The sequence below is a fragment of the Mobula hypostoma genome, chromosome 8 (genome assembly GCF_963921235.1).
Source record: "Mobula hypostoma chromosome 8, sMobHyp1.1, whole genome shotgun sequence".
Taxonomy (NCBI): Eukaryota; Metazoa; Chordata; class Chondrichthyes; order Myliobatiformes; family Myliobatidae; genus Mobula; species Mobula hypostoma.
Window position 1 is genome coordinate 42,503,628 of NC_086104.1, and position 14,955 is coordinate 42,518,582.

The following is a 14,955-nucleotide window of genomic DNA, read 5'->3' on the forward strand; positions in this document are numbered from 1 at the left end:
TAGAATCAGAAAAAAAAATGTTCCTTTTACTCTTTAAGTCGTTCAAAAGTACCTTTAAATCATCTTCCTTGCATTCGTGGTATTTGGACGACCAGATTCTTGCAATTTACTGATGAATTTGAGCTAAGGTAACTTAATAGTATCAGAATATCAATGAAAAAGAGTTATTGTACTGGGGATTTTGGTTTTCTAAATATTACCTGTAATTGAGGGAAAAGAAAATATTACTGATGGGAATGACATGGAAGTCGAAGAGGTTAAAAGTGACAAAGAGACCTGTTGGAATGAGCGGCCTGTTCTGTATAATTTATATAAGTGGTATAAAATTATGCATGCCTCATGTTGTACTTTTGGAAATTTGTTTTAGGCTGAAATCAGAAGTGATGAGATGAAGGAGCCATTTCTGGAGATAGAAGACACCTGGTCAGCTATAGAGGGTCCAACATCAATTATGGATCTGGCTCTAGAACAAAGACATGTTCATTATCCATTAGCTCAACACCACTACATTCTAACTGTTATTATGCATGGAATAATGCTTTTTGGAATAAAATCTGTCAAAATATTTAGTCTATTTGATAGTAAGGTATGATACTTGCCAGGCAATGTTTTCTTGTTTATTATTTACAATGATACCATTAAGTTTATAAACTTAAATACCATTACTCGGTATGTATTTAAAACAATATTTTAAAGTCTACACTCTAGAAATTACATTAGTACATCTAATACTTTAATTTTTTTCCATGGTCAGGCAACTATTGTATTAAATTCTTGTTATCTAAGACAATTGTGAAATTTGAAAGTAGTTGCCTTAATAATTTTATAATCTAATTTTTGTTTTGTGCACCGTTTAGAAGTGGAAGTTGATTCCATCCAACTGTGTGGAAAAAAGAATGGTTTCAACTATTTATTGTTCTGTATTTATCTTTAGGGCAAAAATGCATTTTTCAAGGAGTTGACTTCAATTCAATTGCTGCCAAGTGGTGATATGGACCCTAACATCATCTCCCCCAGGCAACAGGTAGTAAGATCTTTGCAGTGGCATGGCTCGTTAATCTTGTGTTCATTAGAAATTGATAAATTGCATCCGTTGGTAGAAATATTGCAGTAACACTCTAGTGTAAAAGGTATTGGAAACTACTCTTAAAATATTGTAAGACGTGATTGTACAACTGTTGCTTGTATATTCTACAAGATGGTGAATTAAAATATTTCATTCTGCAGTTGCTTGGGAACAAATTTATTTAGGGGATCAGAGTTCCAATACAAATCTCTCTCAAGTTAAATTAAGCAGACCGAATCCATAGCACAAATCTGATTTACTGTTTTGCCATAGAGTATTCTGAAAATAGAACACACTTTCCAAAAGATGCAGCTTTATTCAACAGCTGTTGTGCTGTCAAATGTTCCTGTTGCCTCTCTTTCAACACATAAAATGTTGAATTTATCACAATTTTTGAAAAAAATCCATTTTTCCAACATTTCACCAGATCTAGTGACGTTCCCATGCAGTAACCTGTATTCATTGTATTCCAGTTCTTAATGAAGTTAGTCAGTGCTGCAGTCCAAGAACTAGTGAAACCTCAAAAGACTGTGAATGCTACTGAACATCAATTTTATGAAGAGCAAGATTGGCCCTCAGTGGCAGTAGAGCTGTCTCAGAACCTCCAAGTAAATGAAGATGTTATTCGACGACATCATGTGTGTGAACTATACAGTCATGGAATTGACCACATTGGGGAAGAGGTAAGAATGTTATTATTCTGAATGATAAGTAAAGTAATACAGTATCCAGAGTCATAGAGCAGAGTAATAGTTCCTTTGGCCTATGTATACTAATCCCATTTTTCACAATTTACCACACAGCCTTTTATGCCTTGCCGTTTCTTAAACCATTATGAGTCTTCCTTCAGACAGAGCCCAAATTTACTCCTTACATTTACTACTTGTATAAGTAACCTAGAGCTTACTACAGCCAATATTATTTCATTTACTGTAACACCTTTGTAAAACAAAAAAAAGTTTAATCACTAATCTGAAAGATTGGCTCTGAAGGTGCCACATAATGATGCATGTACACTTCAGCCCAAGTCATTCTCTAGTTCAGAAATATAGCTTTGGACTTTCAATCATATGACTTGGTGGCAGTGAGCCAGGTAATCAGAAACAGTACTGTGAGATTTCTCCTTGTTGTGTTTATGAAGAGATGAAGGTTTCTCCTTGTTTAAACCTCTGATACGAACTTTCCATAGCTGTTTCTAACTTCTCAATTTTAATTCTCTTGGGCCTGATCTAAAATATTCCAGGAAGAAGTATGAAATTTAAGCCCCTCTTGGTGAATACGTTGTTTGTTTTTGCTAACTTTTGTGATAGTTAGCATCATTACTCATTCTAGTGGGTCTATTTGACTGTTGCCAGCAAAGCCTGCTGTTTTTCCAGTGCTTCCCCAACTATCTGGGTATAAAAGGCATATTGTACAATAGGCAAATGCATTAAAGTCAAACTGCCATTTGTACACAAGGAAAATCAAATGGCTATACTCAAATTAAATATGTTTCAATTGGCAAAGAGAATAGGATTTTAAAATGTAAGGTTAGTCATTTTGACAGGACTGTTGGGGGGAAAATGATGAGAAATTAGCTAAAGTAGGTATACAGAAAGATAATACTGTACTAGTTCTTGAAGTACAAAATCAATGTATAGATACACCAAGCAAGGAAGCAATTCACCTCTATTGCAAAGAAATTAGTGAATAAGGATAACAAAGTTATCTCCCCTGCAGGATACAATTACACAAGATCTTAATAGGTGACACAGAGATGAAAACAATGTAGAATAGATTCACCTGGTTTATAGTTTTCCAGTAGGCAGAGATTAAAAATGATTCTCCTTTTTGGGCTTAAAAGAATGACAAGTAATCTTGCTAAATCAAGACATACAAGGTTCTGAAAGTGATAAGGTAAGTGTTGACAGGTTATTTTTTTTTCTAGCTGCTACATCTACCATAGGTTGCCCCACACTTTTGGGACCGGAGCACTCTCTCCTTTTCTGAACAGACTACAAATCAACATTGTTGTTAAGTTTTTTTTTAATGAATGATGTATTAGTCATTGAGGCCTTGGCATGCATTAAAATTAGATGGCATATGATTGTTTAATATCCTTTATGAACAATCTACTGTGCATAAGTAGCATGGTAGGAAAAAAGAACCGTGGCTGATGAAACACGTGAGGCAACTCGTCAAGAGGAAGAAGGAAGCATATGTTAGATATAGGAAGCAGCAGGGGCTCATGAGAAATATAGGGTAACCAGGAAGGAGCTTAAGAAATGACTTAGGAGAGCTCAAAGGGGCATGAGAAGGCCTTGGCATGTAGGATTAAGGAGAACACCAAGGCGTTCTATGTGTATGTGAAGAACAGAAGGATGACAAGAATGAAGGTGGGGCCGCTAAAGGATAAAGGCGGCAACATGTGCCTGGAGGTGGAGGATGTTGGGGAGGTCCTAAATGAATACTTTGCTTCAGTATTCACAAGTGAACAGGACCTTGATCAGGGTGAGGTCGAAATAGAACAGGCCTGTGTGCTGGACAATGTGGAGATTAAGGATCTTCTTAAAAACATCAAAATTGTTGTACCCCAGGTTGCTGTGGGAAGTGAGAGAAGAGATCGCTGGAGCAGTAGCTATGATCTTTGAATCCTCTTTGGCTGCAGGGGAGGTGCTGGAGGATTGGAGGATGGCAAATGTAGTTCCCTTGTTTAAAAAAGGTAATAGGGAGAATCCTGGGAACTATAGGCCGTTGAGTCTTACGTTGGTGGTCTGCAAACTATTGGAAAGGATTCTTAAGGATAGGATCTACAAGCATTTGGAGAAGTACAGTCTACTCAACGATAGTCAACATAGCTTTGTGAAGGGAAGGTCGTGCCTCACGAGCCTAATTGAGTTTTTTGAAGAGGTAACAAAATTTGATGAGGGTAGGGCGGAAGATGTGGTCTACATGGATTTTAGCAAGGCATTTGACAAGGTCCCCCACGAGAGACTCAACCAGAAAGTCATGAGGTATGGGATCAGTGGAACCTTGGCTGTTTGGATAAAAAATTGGCTTACACGAAGAAAGCAGAGGGTAGTAGTGGAAGGAAAGTATTCTGCCTGGAGGTCAGTGACTAGTGGAGTGCTGTAAGGATTTGTCGTGGGACCCCTGCGCTTTGTGATTTTTATAAATGACCTGGATGAAGAGACAGAAGGATGGGTAAGTTTGCAGATGACACGAAGATTGGAGGAGTTGTGGATGGAGCTGTAGGTTGTGGAAGGTTACAAGAGGATATAGACAGGATGCAGAGTTGGGCAGAAAAGTGGCAGATGGAGTTCAATCCGGATAAGTGTGAGGTAATGCATTTTGGAAGGACAAACCAGAAGGCTGAGTACAGGGTTAATGGTCGGTTACTTAAGAGTGTGCATGAACAGAGGGACCTTGGCGTTCAAATCCATACATCCCTCAAGGTCGCTGCATAGGTTGATAGGATAGTTAAGAAGGCCTATGGGATGCTAGGCTTCATTAATAGGGGGATTGAGTTCAAGAGTAGAGAGGTTATGTTGCAATTCTACAAATCTCTGGTGAGACCACACTTAGAGAGTATTGTATTCAATTCTGGTCACCTCATTATAGGAAGGATGTGGAAGCTATGGAGAGGGTGCAGAGGAGATTTACCAGGATGTTGCCTGGATTGGAAAACAAGTCTTATGAGGCAAGGTTAGCAGAGCTGGGACTTTTCTCTTCGGAGCGTAGAAGGATGAGAGAGGACTTGTTAGAGGTCTGCAAGATTATGAGAGGCATAGATAAGGTGGATAGCCAGTACCTGTTTCCCAGGGCACGAATAGCAAACACCAGAGGGCAAATATACAAAGTTAAGGGAGGGAAGTTTAGGGGAGACATCGGGGTAAGTTTTTTTACACAGAGGGTTGTGGGTGCCTGGAATGCCTTGCCAGGGATGGTGGTGGAGGCTAAAACATTAGGGGTATTTAACAGCCTCTTGGACAGGCACATGAAAGAAAAATAGAGGGTTACAGGGTAGTGTGGGTTTGGTACTTTTTTTTAAGGAATATATGGGTCGGCACAACATCGAGGGCCGAAGGGCCTGTACTGTGCTGTAGTATTCTAGTGTCTAGTCTAGCATGAACACTGAAACATATTACAACCAGCATGTTGAGGTTTAGCAATAGTTAAAGTAATAGCTCAGAAATCTGAAGTGTCAAATATGGCAGAATATAGCATTAATGGTAAGACTCTTGGCAGTGTGGAGGATCAGAGGGATCTTGGGGTCTGAGTCCATAGGACACTCAAAGCTGCTACGCAGGTTGACTCTGTGGTTAAGAAGGCATATGGTGCATTGGCCTTCATCAGTCGTGGGATTGAGTTTAAGAGCCGAGAGGTAGTGTTGCAGCTACATAGGACCCTAGTCAGACCCCATTTGGAGTACTGTGCTGAATTCTGGTCGCCTCACTACAGGAAGGACGTGGAAACCATAGAAAGGGTGCAGAGGAGATCTACAAGGATGTTACCTGGATTGAGAGCATGCCTTATGAGAGTAGGTTGAGTGAACTCGGCCTTTTTTCCTTGAAGTGACAGAGGTGACCTGATAATGAGAGGCATTGATTGTGTGAATAGTCAGAGGCTTTTCCCCAGGGCTGAAATGGCTAGCACGAGAGGATACAGTTTTAAGGTGCTTGGAAGTAGGTATAGAGATGTCAGGGGTAAGTTTTTTACGCAGTGAGTGGTGAAATGGGCTGCCGGCGGTGGTGGTGGTGGTGGAGGCGGAAACGATAGGGGCTTTTAAGAGACTCCTGGATGGCTACATGGAGCTTAGGAAAATAGAGGGCTATGGGTAAAGGTAGTTCTAAGGGACATGTTTGGCACAGCTTTGTGGGCCGAAGGACCTGTATTGTGCTGTATGTTTTCTATGTCCATCATTTGAGGTAGTGACACTTAACTTTCCCATTGTCTATAACCCCGACATTTACTACTAGGTAGGACTTTGCATGTGGCTGATATCTGGCCTTAGGAGTTTAGGTCTGCTCCTTCGTTGGAACAAATTCATGATTTGAACATTTGTGTTTTAGGCTCAGCTGGCCTTTGCCTAGGGGGAGCAAACTTTGGCCCCGCCAAACTGGGTAATCAAGTTTGTGTGGATGTTGTGTGATGTACCTGACCCTGCCAAATAACAGACAATACACCATATGCGATTAAATGATTACACTTTATAGATTTTACTGGAACTATGTAATTAATAGAGATAAAATATAAAAGGAAAGTATAAGGCGCCAAACTTATCAAAGTTCAACCACTTCGTGCACAACTGTTGGAGCTCAATGAACAGGGTCTTCTTTCCACCACACGATCCCCTCCGACCCCCTCAACCCGCCACCTGCGACCAACCGCGGTGGTCGACCAGAGCAGGTCCAGCACGTTCTTCCACTTCGATTCTCCTCCCCAAATCCCTGGGCCTCGGACTCCCACTCGGGGTCTGTTCTGTCGCCCAGCTTACAGCATCGCGTCTCCTCTCTGTCCCCATCGCACCTTCTGCCCCAAAGCCCATGAAAACAATAGCTTACAGACACACAAGAAAGAATAACATCTAAACCAATTGGTTAGCAAATGAATACAATTCTCTTATCAGTAACATAACCCAAACAAGCTGCTGGAGAGAGAACCACTGTCTGAGCAGTTAACATCACGGAGAAGCCATTTTATTCACCTTAGCAGTAACATAAAAGAAGAAACCCTTTACAGATCTTAAAGGCATGGGAATCAGGAGTTGGAGGTTGATTATTTGGAACAAAAATGGAAACATTTAACAATGACAGAAATGTTGGAGAACTTGGCATTTGTGGAAAGAGAACACAGTTAGTGTTTCGGTCAGGGATCTTTTCTTGGAATTAACTAACTGGTTTACATTTTGAATGGCAGATTAATTCCAGCATCTACAGTTTTACTTTATAGGAAACTTTACATGCTGTAGATAACTAATCAAATTCTCTAACCCAATAATGGAGGGCCAGGCTTTTGAGTGTGCATAAGGCTGACTAGAACTGTGGCTGGGGAAGGAAAATGCATTACCACTTATGTGATGTCAAGGGAACATGTAGTGCATAATCATCCCTCACGATTAATTTTGTGCAGGAAAGGTTAGTTACTGGGAAGTAAATGTCTTGTATGGTGGTTGGTTTCTGGTTGATTAATATATAGGTTAGTTTGGAACATTTGTGTTGCCTATATTACATCCATTGCAATGAACAAAACCAAAATTTGCATAAGGATGTAATTAAGCTTTTAAATATGACTGACAAATAATTGGGGAAATGGCTATTTTTGATGAATTTTGTATGATTAAAGCTTTAAAAATTTGTTAGTGAACGAAATAAATCTGTCTTTTGAACTGACTTTTTCTTTGTCATCTGCTCAGGCAATTCTCCAAGTACATGATCAAGAGGTCTTGGCATCCCAGTTGCTTGTGCTTACTGGACAGAGGCTTGCATACGCTTTACTTCACACTCAAACCAAGGAAGGAATGGAACTGCTGGCCAGACTCCCTCCAATGCTGTGTACTTGGCTTAAAGCTATGGTAAGTATAGGCAACATATTCCATCCAATAAATGACAAAAGAGTTAACACATGAATTCCAATTCTTTTATGGAAATTATTTTTAAAAATCACTAATCCGATTTTGGCATACAAAATTTATATATAATGCATTTTTGTTTTAAGAAATTATGATTGCATTGAAATATTGTTCAATATATTCTCTATGTGTTGGCCTTAGATTGGGGAAGAATAACATCTTTCTTTCAATGTAATAATGAAGAATTTATTACTTTTTATTAATCACATTGTGTGTGACTTCCAGAATCCTCAGGATCTTCAAAACAAAGATGTGCCAATTGCAGCAACAGCTCAATTGGTGAGGAAGGTGATAGAACTCTTGCCTGAAAACCACGGGCAATACAGCCTGGTGCTGCATCTATTAGAAGCAGTTGACGCCATTTCATCATTGTGACAGGAGTTTTATTTAAGGGGGTTGATGGTTTCCAGATTTGACCAGCTGGGAAAAGTTTGGATCAGTGATGTAAATTTGTCATTTTGTTACAGATAATCATGTTACTGACTGTTTCACATTTAACACTTTTAGTACCCATCTGTAAATTCTTATTCTAGTACCCAAATACATATGCATGTCCAAGGTTGCACACTAGTAAGCTTTGTTTCAGCTTTTTCATTTTATTGTTAAAATGGTATTGGTCTCAGAAGATGCCATATTCTGTGTGTTGCTTTAACTATGTAAAAAAGATGGCAGCTTAAAGAAAGTTTATACCTTTAGGTATAATGTTGTGAATGAAATGCATAGCAAGTGGTCTTTCTGGATATTTATACCAAGCATAAATCTATGGTTTTAAATCCTCACCGTTGAAGATGGACATACAAGCATTTTGCAAATTTTCAGAGGCACTAACTAACCTGAACCACACCAAGAATAGTAATGACTATTTAATGATGCCTTATGTCACTAAAATAAAGGCAAAATTGTAGTTTATTTTGTTAATGTAAAAGATGAATGTTTCTATTCCTTCAATTTTCCCCCTAAACCAATATCTTTCTATGTGGACAGTGAACAGGGGGTGGTTAGATATTTCCTCACAAAGCAGTAGACACCACCTCTAATTGTAAATAATTCCTCTAAATAAATACTTGTACCAACACTAAGGTGCTTTGCCTATAAAATATTAAATTGCTGCAATTTAAAAATTGCAGTGAAATGACTGTATGGAGGGGTAAATTTGATGTAACCAGTTGATTTACATCTGCAAAAAATTAATTTGCATTATTTGAGAGTTTTAAATATTTGCAATATTTAACTACCTGAACAAGCTGGTTAGCTGAACCTATCGAATACAATGCTGAGACTCTCTCTATACTTTGATTACTGATAATGTAACATTTATCTACAATTCTCCTTTAGAGTTTATTTTACAGATTATCAGTCTGAAATTTAAAGACACTATCCAGTGTGATAATCATGTTATGAATATCAACTTCACCTATCTTTTGGCAAAGATTCAATACCTAAGCCTTTAAAAATAGCTGCTCTTTGCTTAATTGACAAATGTACTGCAGAATCCTAGTCAAAGTTTCAAAGGTACATTAAATGTCAGAGAAATGTATACAATATACATCCTGAAATGCTTTTTCTTTGCAAAGGAAAAGGGGGAGGAGCACCAGAGGGAGGTAATGAGACATGTCCTGTTGAAGGGTCTCAGCCTGAAACATTGACTGTACTCTTTCTTCAATGCTGCCTGGCCTGCTAAATGACTGATAAACTTGGGTTATAGCCTGTATATTGTTTTTGGGTCAGTGCTAAACTAAAACATTAAACTTGCTACCAGTCAGCTTATTAAAATTGCTGTTCAACTCAAAAAAGTCATTGTTTCTTTCATCCAAAAAAGTTACTTTTAATTTAAACTCAATTTGTCAAACTGCACCAAGACAAGTATAATAGAAACATTAGTGGAACTGTATTAACTTTTAATTCTAGGTCACAATGTGTTTTTTGTAATCCAGGCATCTGCCATAACATGCATGCTTTGAACATGTTATTAAAAGAGCAAAAATATAGAAACTTTAACCTCATTTGATATTACAATCGAAACTAGAGATATTTGATCAGCCACTCACATGGATCAATCTTCACTGTGCACAACAGCAGACGTATTGAAGTTTGCTTAATTTTGTGAACTATATCCCAAATTAACAGGCATATTACATAAACATCTGACAGAATATCAGATTTCAGTTCAAGAGTCACTGTCATATTCTTGCAGAGCTGACCAGAAGAAATACATAGAGTACAATGATTTTTAATATTTTTCAAAGTCCTCTGAATTCAGAATTCCTAAATGAAGAGTTACTTATAGGATTTTAAATATTGGAGAACAGGGAATGAGGGAGTAGATGTGAAAATGAAGATTTCCTCTGAATAAAAGCTTTACTTTACATATTACCCACAAGTCCACATTCCTTCCGATGTTTAAAAATTGTCCTCTCATGGAATACAAATTACGTGCTCCACTTCCCCGCAATGACTTCCAAACAACGTGGGCAAGGAGCCAGTGCAGAATCTGATGTGTATTTTTTACAACGAGGACATTTCTGTTTGGCAGCAGGCTGAACAATGACAACATATGGTGATTCCTCAATAATATCGCCACCTGTCAAGCAATTAAAAATTAATCAAATTTTTAATGTAAACTGGAAACATGCCTTTCTTTCGGTGCTGTTCCTCCTGTGGGAGGAGAAAAATAATGAAAAAACATTTGAGCTGACATGCCCCCCCCCCCCGCCTTCAATTGCCATTAATTTTGTCATTTCAACAACTCACTTTATCGATTTGACACAAAGCCTTTAAGCCCAAGTTAACATTACTGTGCTGGACAACAGGCTAAATATAGTTTGATAACTAGTTTAATTCCTTTGTTTTGTACAAGTTTTAAGTTACATACAATATTCAAACATATTTTTGAATTTCAAAGAATTTATTTAATGAAGATTTTCTTTCCTCTTATCGATTAAAATTTTCCAGGCATTGTACTTCGAGATCATGACTGATACCATAATATACAATACTATGCAGTTAGTAAAACAGGAATTATTCAACAAAAAATATTTCACAATCAATTCTAAAGACTGATTCTTTCAAGGCTGTGTTAATGGTAATGCAATACTTTATCCTTCTCAATGAAATCATAATTTATATGGTCTCTCATTCAATTTTCTTTAATTAAGAACTAAGTTCCCACTACTTGTTAAAGTTGTAAATGAAAATCAGTAGTGGAATCTTGTTTTTAAGAAAAAAAACAACTTTCCACCACAAGTGTAGCCCAATAAAATCTGAGCTACAGTTTTGTTTAAGTGTTTAAGCATTATAGTATTTCAATATTATAGGCTAATGTAATTTTAAATGCAAGTCTCAGTAAGCTGTTGACATAGCTGTAACTCCTTAATTACTTCTCCCTCAACCTATTCAAAGAAAAAAAAGATGAAATATAGAACTGAGAACCAATTCTATGCCTATGATGAGCATTTGATGGCTCTGGGTCTGTACTTGGAGTTTAGAAGAAAGAAGATGGGAAATTTCATTGAAACCTTTGAATATTGAAAGGCCTAGATAGAGCAGACATGGAGAGGATGTTTCCTACAGTCGGGGAGACTAGCACTAAGGGGCACAGCCTCAGAATACAAGGACATCCCTTTAGAACAGAACTGAAGAAGAATTTCTTTAGCCAGAGAGTGGTGAATGTGTAGATTTCAATGCCACAGATGGCTGTGCAGGCCAAGTCATTGGGTATATTTAAAAAGGAGGTTGATAGATTCTTGATTAGTAAGGGTGTCAAAGGTTACAGAGAGAAGGCAGGTGAATGGGGTTGAGAGAGATAATAAGTCAGCTATGATGGAATGGTGAAGCAGACTCAATGGGCTGTATGGCCTAATTCTGCTCCTATGTCTTATGGTCTTATGATTCTAAATTAATCTGCTTTAATATTAATTAAAGTATCTTGTGAGAATAATATATTGTGAATAGCATTTTCAAAGTAAGGTCATAGTCATATAGCGTGGAAACAGGCCCCTTAACCCAAGTTCTCCATGCCAACTGTGTTGCCCAGCAAGCTAATCCCATCTATCAGTGTTTGGTCCAGCCCTCTAAACCTTTCCTATCCATGGACATACTTATCTAGATAGCTTTTAAATGTTACTAATGCGTGTGTGTCAACCACTATTTCTGGTGTTTGTTCCAATGTATGAATTAGCTAAAACATGAAAAACATCTTTTAGAAGAGAAAATTGCAACTTATTTTGAGTTGTACATTGGCTTCACCACTATATATGATGTTAAACTCTTCTAATAATCTGTTATTCATTCTAATAATTTTCAAATGTAATTTAATTTCATAAGTAAAACTTAAGCTTCAGAAATAATGCCCTATTGAAAACGCTTATAGTATCAAACTACTTTACCTTCCAAATTGATTACAAATTTTCCTTCAATCAGATCCCTTGCTGCAGGCAAGTCACGAGGAATACTTGTAAGTAATGTTGTGCTTGATGCCATCACTAATTCATTCAGTTCTGAAGTACTGGATGTTTTCTCACTCTGTAATTGCTGGAGACAAGAAATAGATACTCAAACAGGACCTCTCTTGAGGGAACCTAGGATCAAAATCTAGGCTTGATCTGTGAAATAATGAGCTGTATTCCAACAAAATTTTCTATTATTGCTACTTCCTTTGCAACAATACACTGCACCTCCAACTCAACAGATTCAGTCCAACTATTTGAATGTTAAGAACGTTCTAGATGGTATTGAAAATCTATCCAAAGGCATTGTAGTTGTGTGTCGTCGGTACAAGTTAGAATGGCTAGCCTTGGCCTGTCTGTCACTTGTACATATACCCACCATGAGCAACCATCAATAAATGACAGCCAATTTAAAATGTTGTTTCATGGGAGGTCTGCGAAAGCACGGCGATATTGGGGAAGCTATGAGGTGCGCGAAAACAAAGCGATATAGGGGAATATATGAGAGGTGGAAGAAATAACATTCAACTTCTGTTCTTGCTTTAATTAAAAAGTTTTTTGAAAAATATAATATTATCACAAGAGTTTCAAAATTAGGATGGAATTACCTCCATCAACTCTAGCAGTAGACTGGGCTCTATGACAATGGTGACATCAAACTCTAATGTATTTTTGCCAGGTATAGACCTCAAGAAGCTCTCTCTCATTGCACAAGCACCTTCAATAGCCTCCACTATACCTGGCTTCTTCCAAACAGAACTGGTCTTTATCCAGCCAGTGCGAAACACACTCAAAGGCTCTAAAGATAACCAAAAATATGTTAATGTCATTTTAGGTAAACACAAAGAATATTAGCAATGACTAAAATCAGACAAAAATACTAATTGCAAAACAAAATTGATTTCAACAATAGTAATGAAAATGCTTACCTTTTGTGTTTGATTGATACTGGAATATTTCCTCTGCAAGGTGAGGCAGAATTGGGGCTACAGAATGAGTGATTACATCTAATGCTTCACTTAATACTGTCTGACATGATCGACGCTTGGGATGCTTTTCATCTTCACAGTACAATCTGCAATTTTAATGAGACTATACTTGAACAAATAACTCCAGATGATCTAGAAAACTTATTTTCAGCTCCCCTCAATATCCCTGTTAATGAAGTAGCTAATGCCAGCTTGTGACAGGTTAGTGTTATGATACAAGGCTCAGGTGAAGACAAACAAGAAACTTGAATGACACATACTGAACAAGGGAACACCCAGCCACCTCTCCTAACTTCCAGCAAATCTGCACTGCACAGCTGTTCCATAATCAATGTCTCAGAGATCAGCAGAATTTTGATATAAAACCCATTCAGAAGCTGAGTATGCACACTAAGTAGCTCATACCATTGTTATTTAAAGGTTCAAGTCAAGAGAGGGGTCAAACATTTTTAATCTCTCCCTCTGCCAGTGTAGAGTGCCCTCCTGCATCAAAACATCCACCATTGTTCCAGTACCTAAAAAAGACCAAGGTAATGTGTCTGAATGACTGGCGTCCTGTCGCACTCACCTCAATAATAAGTAAATGTTTTGAGAGACAGGTCAACAACTACATCTGTAGCATGCTACCACCCACACTGGACCCCCTACAATTCACCTACTGACACAACCGATCAACAGATGACACAATAGCCACTGCTCTACACACCATCCTTACACATCTGGAGAAGGATACTTATGTGAGAATGCTGTTCTTGGACTACAGTTCAGCATTCAACACCATAGTTCCATCCAGGTTCAACAAGAAGCTCAGAGAACTCAGCCTTCACCCTGCCTCGTGCAGCTGGATCCTGGACTTCCTGTCAGATCACCGGCAGGTGGTAAGAGTAGGCTCCCTCACCACTACCCCTCTGATCTCAAACACGGGTGGCCCCTCAGGATTGTGTACTAAGCCCCCTCCTTTACTCTGTATATCCATTACTGTGTCACCACCCACAGCTCCAATCTGCTAATTAAATTTGCTGACAACACGACACTGGTTGGTCTAATCTCAAATAATAATGAGTCAGCCTACGGAGAAGAAGTCATCACCCTGACACAGTGGTGACAAGAAAACAACCTCCCCTCAATGTCACAAAAACAAAGGAACTGGTTGTGGACAACAGGAGGAATGGAGACAGGCTAGTCCGTATTGACATCAATGGATCTGGGGTTGAGAGGGTGAACAGCTTTAAGTTCCCCCAAATCCTTTCTAGAAACATAGAAACATAGAAAATAGGTGGAGTAGGCCATTCGGCCCTTCGAGCCTGCACCGCCATTTATTATGATCATGGCTGATCATCCAACTCAGAACCCCGCCCCAGCCTTCCCTCCATACCCCCTGACCCCTGTAGCCACAAGGGCCATATCTAACTCCCTCTTAAACATAGCCAATGAACTGGCCTCAACAGTTTCCTGTGGCAGAGAATTCCACAGATTCACCACTCTCTGTGTGAAGAAGTTTTTCCTAATCTCGGTCCTAAAAGGCTTCCCCTCTATCCTCAAACTGTGACCCCTCGTTCTGGACTTCCCCAACATCGGGAACAATCTTCCTGCATCTAGCCTGTCCAATCCCTTTAGGATCTTATACGTTTCAATCAGATCCCCCCTCAATCTTCTAAATTCCAACGAGTACAAGCCCAGTTCATCCAGTCTTTCTTCATATGAAAGTCCTGCCATCCCAGGAATCAATCTGATGAACCTTCTTTGTACTCCCTCTATGGCAAAGATGTCTTTCCTCAGATTAGGGGACCAAAACTGCACACAATACTCCAGGTGTGGTCTCACCAAGGCCTTGTACAACTGCAG

At 38.7% G+C, this 14,955-nt stretch overlaps 2 protein-coding genes across 3 annotated transcripts in view; one reads left to right on the forward strand and one right to left on the reverse strand.

Moving 5' to 3' along the window:
- rab3gap2 (RAB3 GTPase activating protein subunit 2 (non-catalytic)) overlaps positions 1 to 8,052 on the forward strand; it is a 91,254-nt gene extending 83,202 nt beyond the window's left edge. For both annotated transcript variants that reach the window (XM_063055743.1, XM_063055744.1), the window contains 5 exons: positions 368 to 586; positions 935 to 1,024; positions 1,540 to 1,749; positions 7,461 to 7,619; positions 7,902 to 8,052. In XM_063055743.1, coding sequence (XP_062911813.1) covers positions 368 to 586; positions 935 to 1,024; positions 1,540 to 1,749; positions 7,461 to 7,619; positions 7,902 to 8,051 — 828 coding nt within the window. In that variant the 3' untranslated portion in view covers position 8,052. The remainder of the gene's footprint in view (positions 1 to 367; positions 587 to 934; positions 1,025 to 1,539; positions 1,750 to 7,460; positions 7,620 to 7,901) is intronic.
- Positions 8,053 to 10,095: 2,043 nt separating this feature from the next.
- Positions 10,096 to 14,955, reverse strand: part of iars2 (isoleucyl-tRNA synthetase 2, mitochondrial) — a 108,292-nt gene continuing 103,432 nt past the window's right edge. Inside the window, exons 20-23 of the mRNA XM_063055745.1 lie at positions 13,051 to 13,196; positions 12,730 to 12,920; positions 12,062 to 12,206; positions 10,096 to 10,257 (exon numbers count right to left, since the gene is read on the reverse strand). Of these exons, the coding sequence (XP_062911815.1) occupies positions 10,106 to 10,257; positions 12,062 to 12,206; positions 12,730 to 12,920; positions 13,051 to 13,196 (634 nt within the window). The 3' untranslated portion in view covers positions 10,096 to 10,105. The remainder of the gene's footprint in view (positions 10,258 to 12,061; positions 12,207 to 12,729; positions 12,921 to 13,050; positions 13,197 to 14,955) is intronic.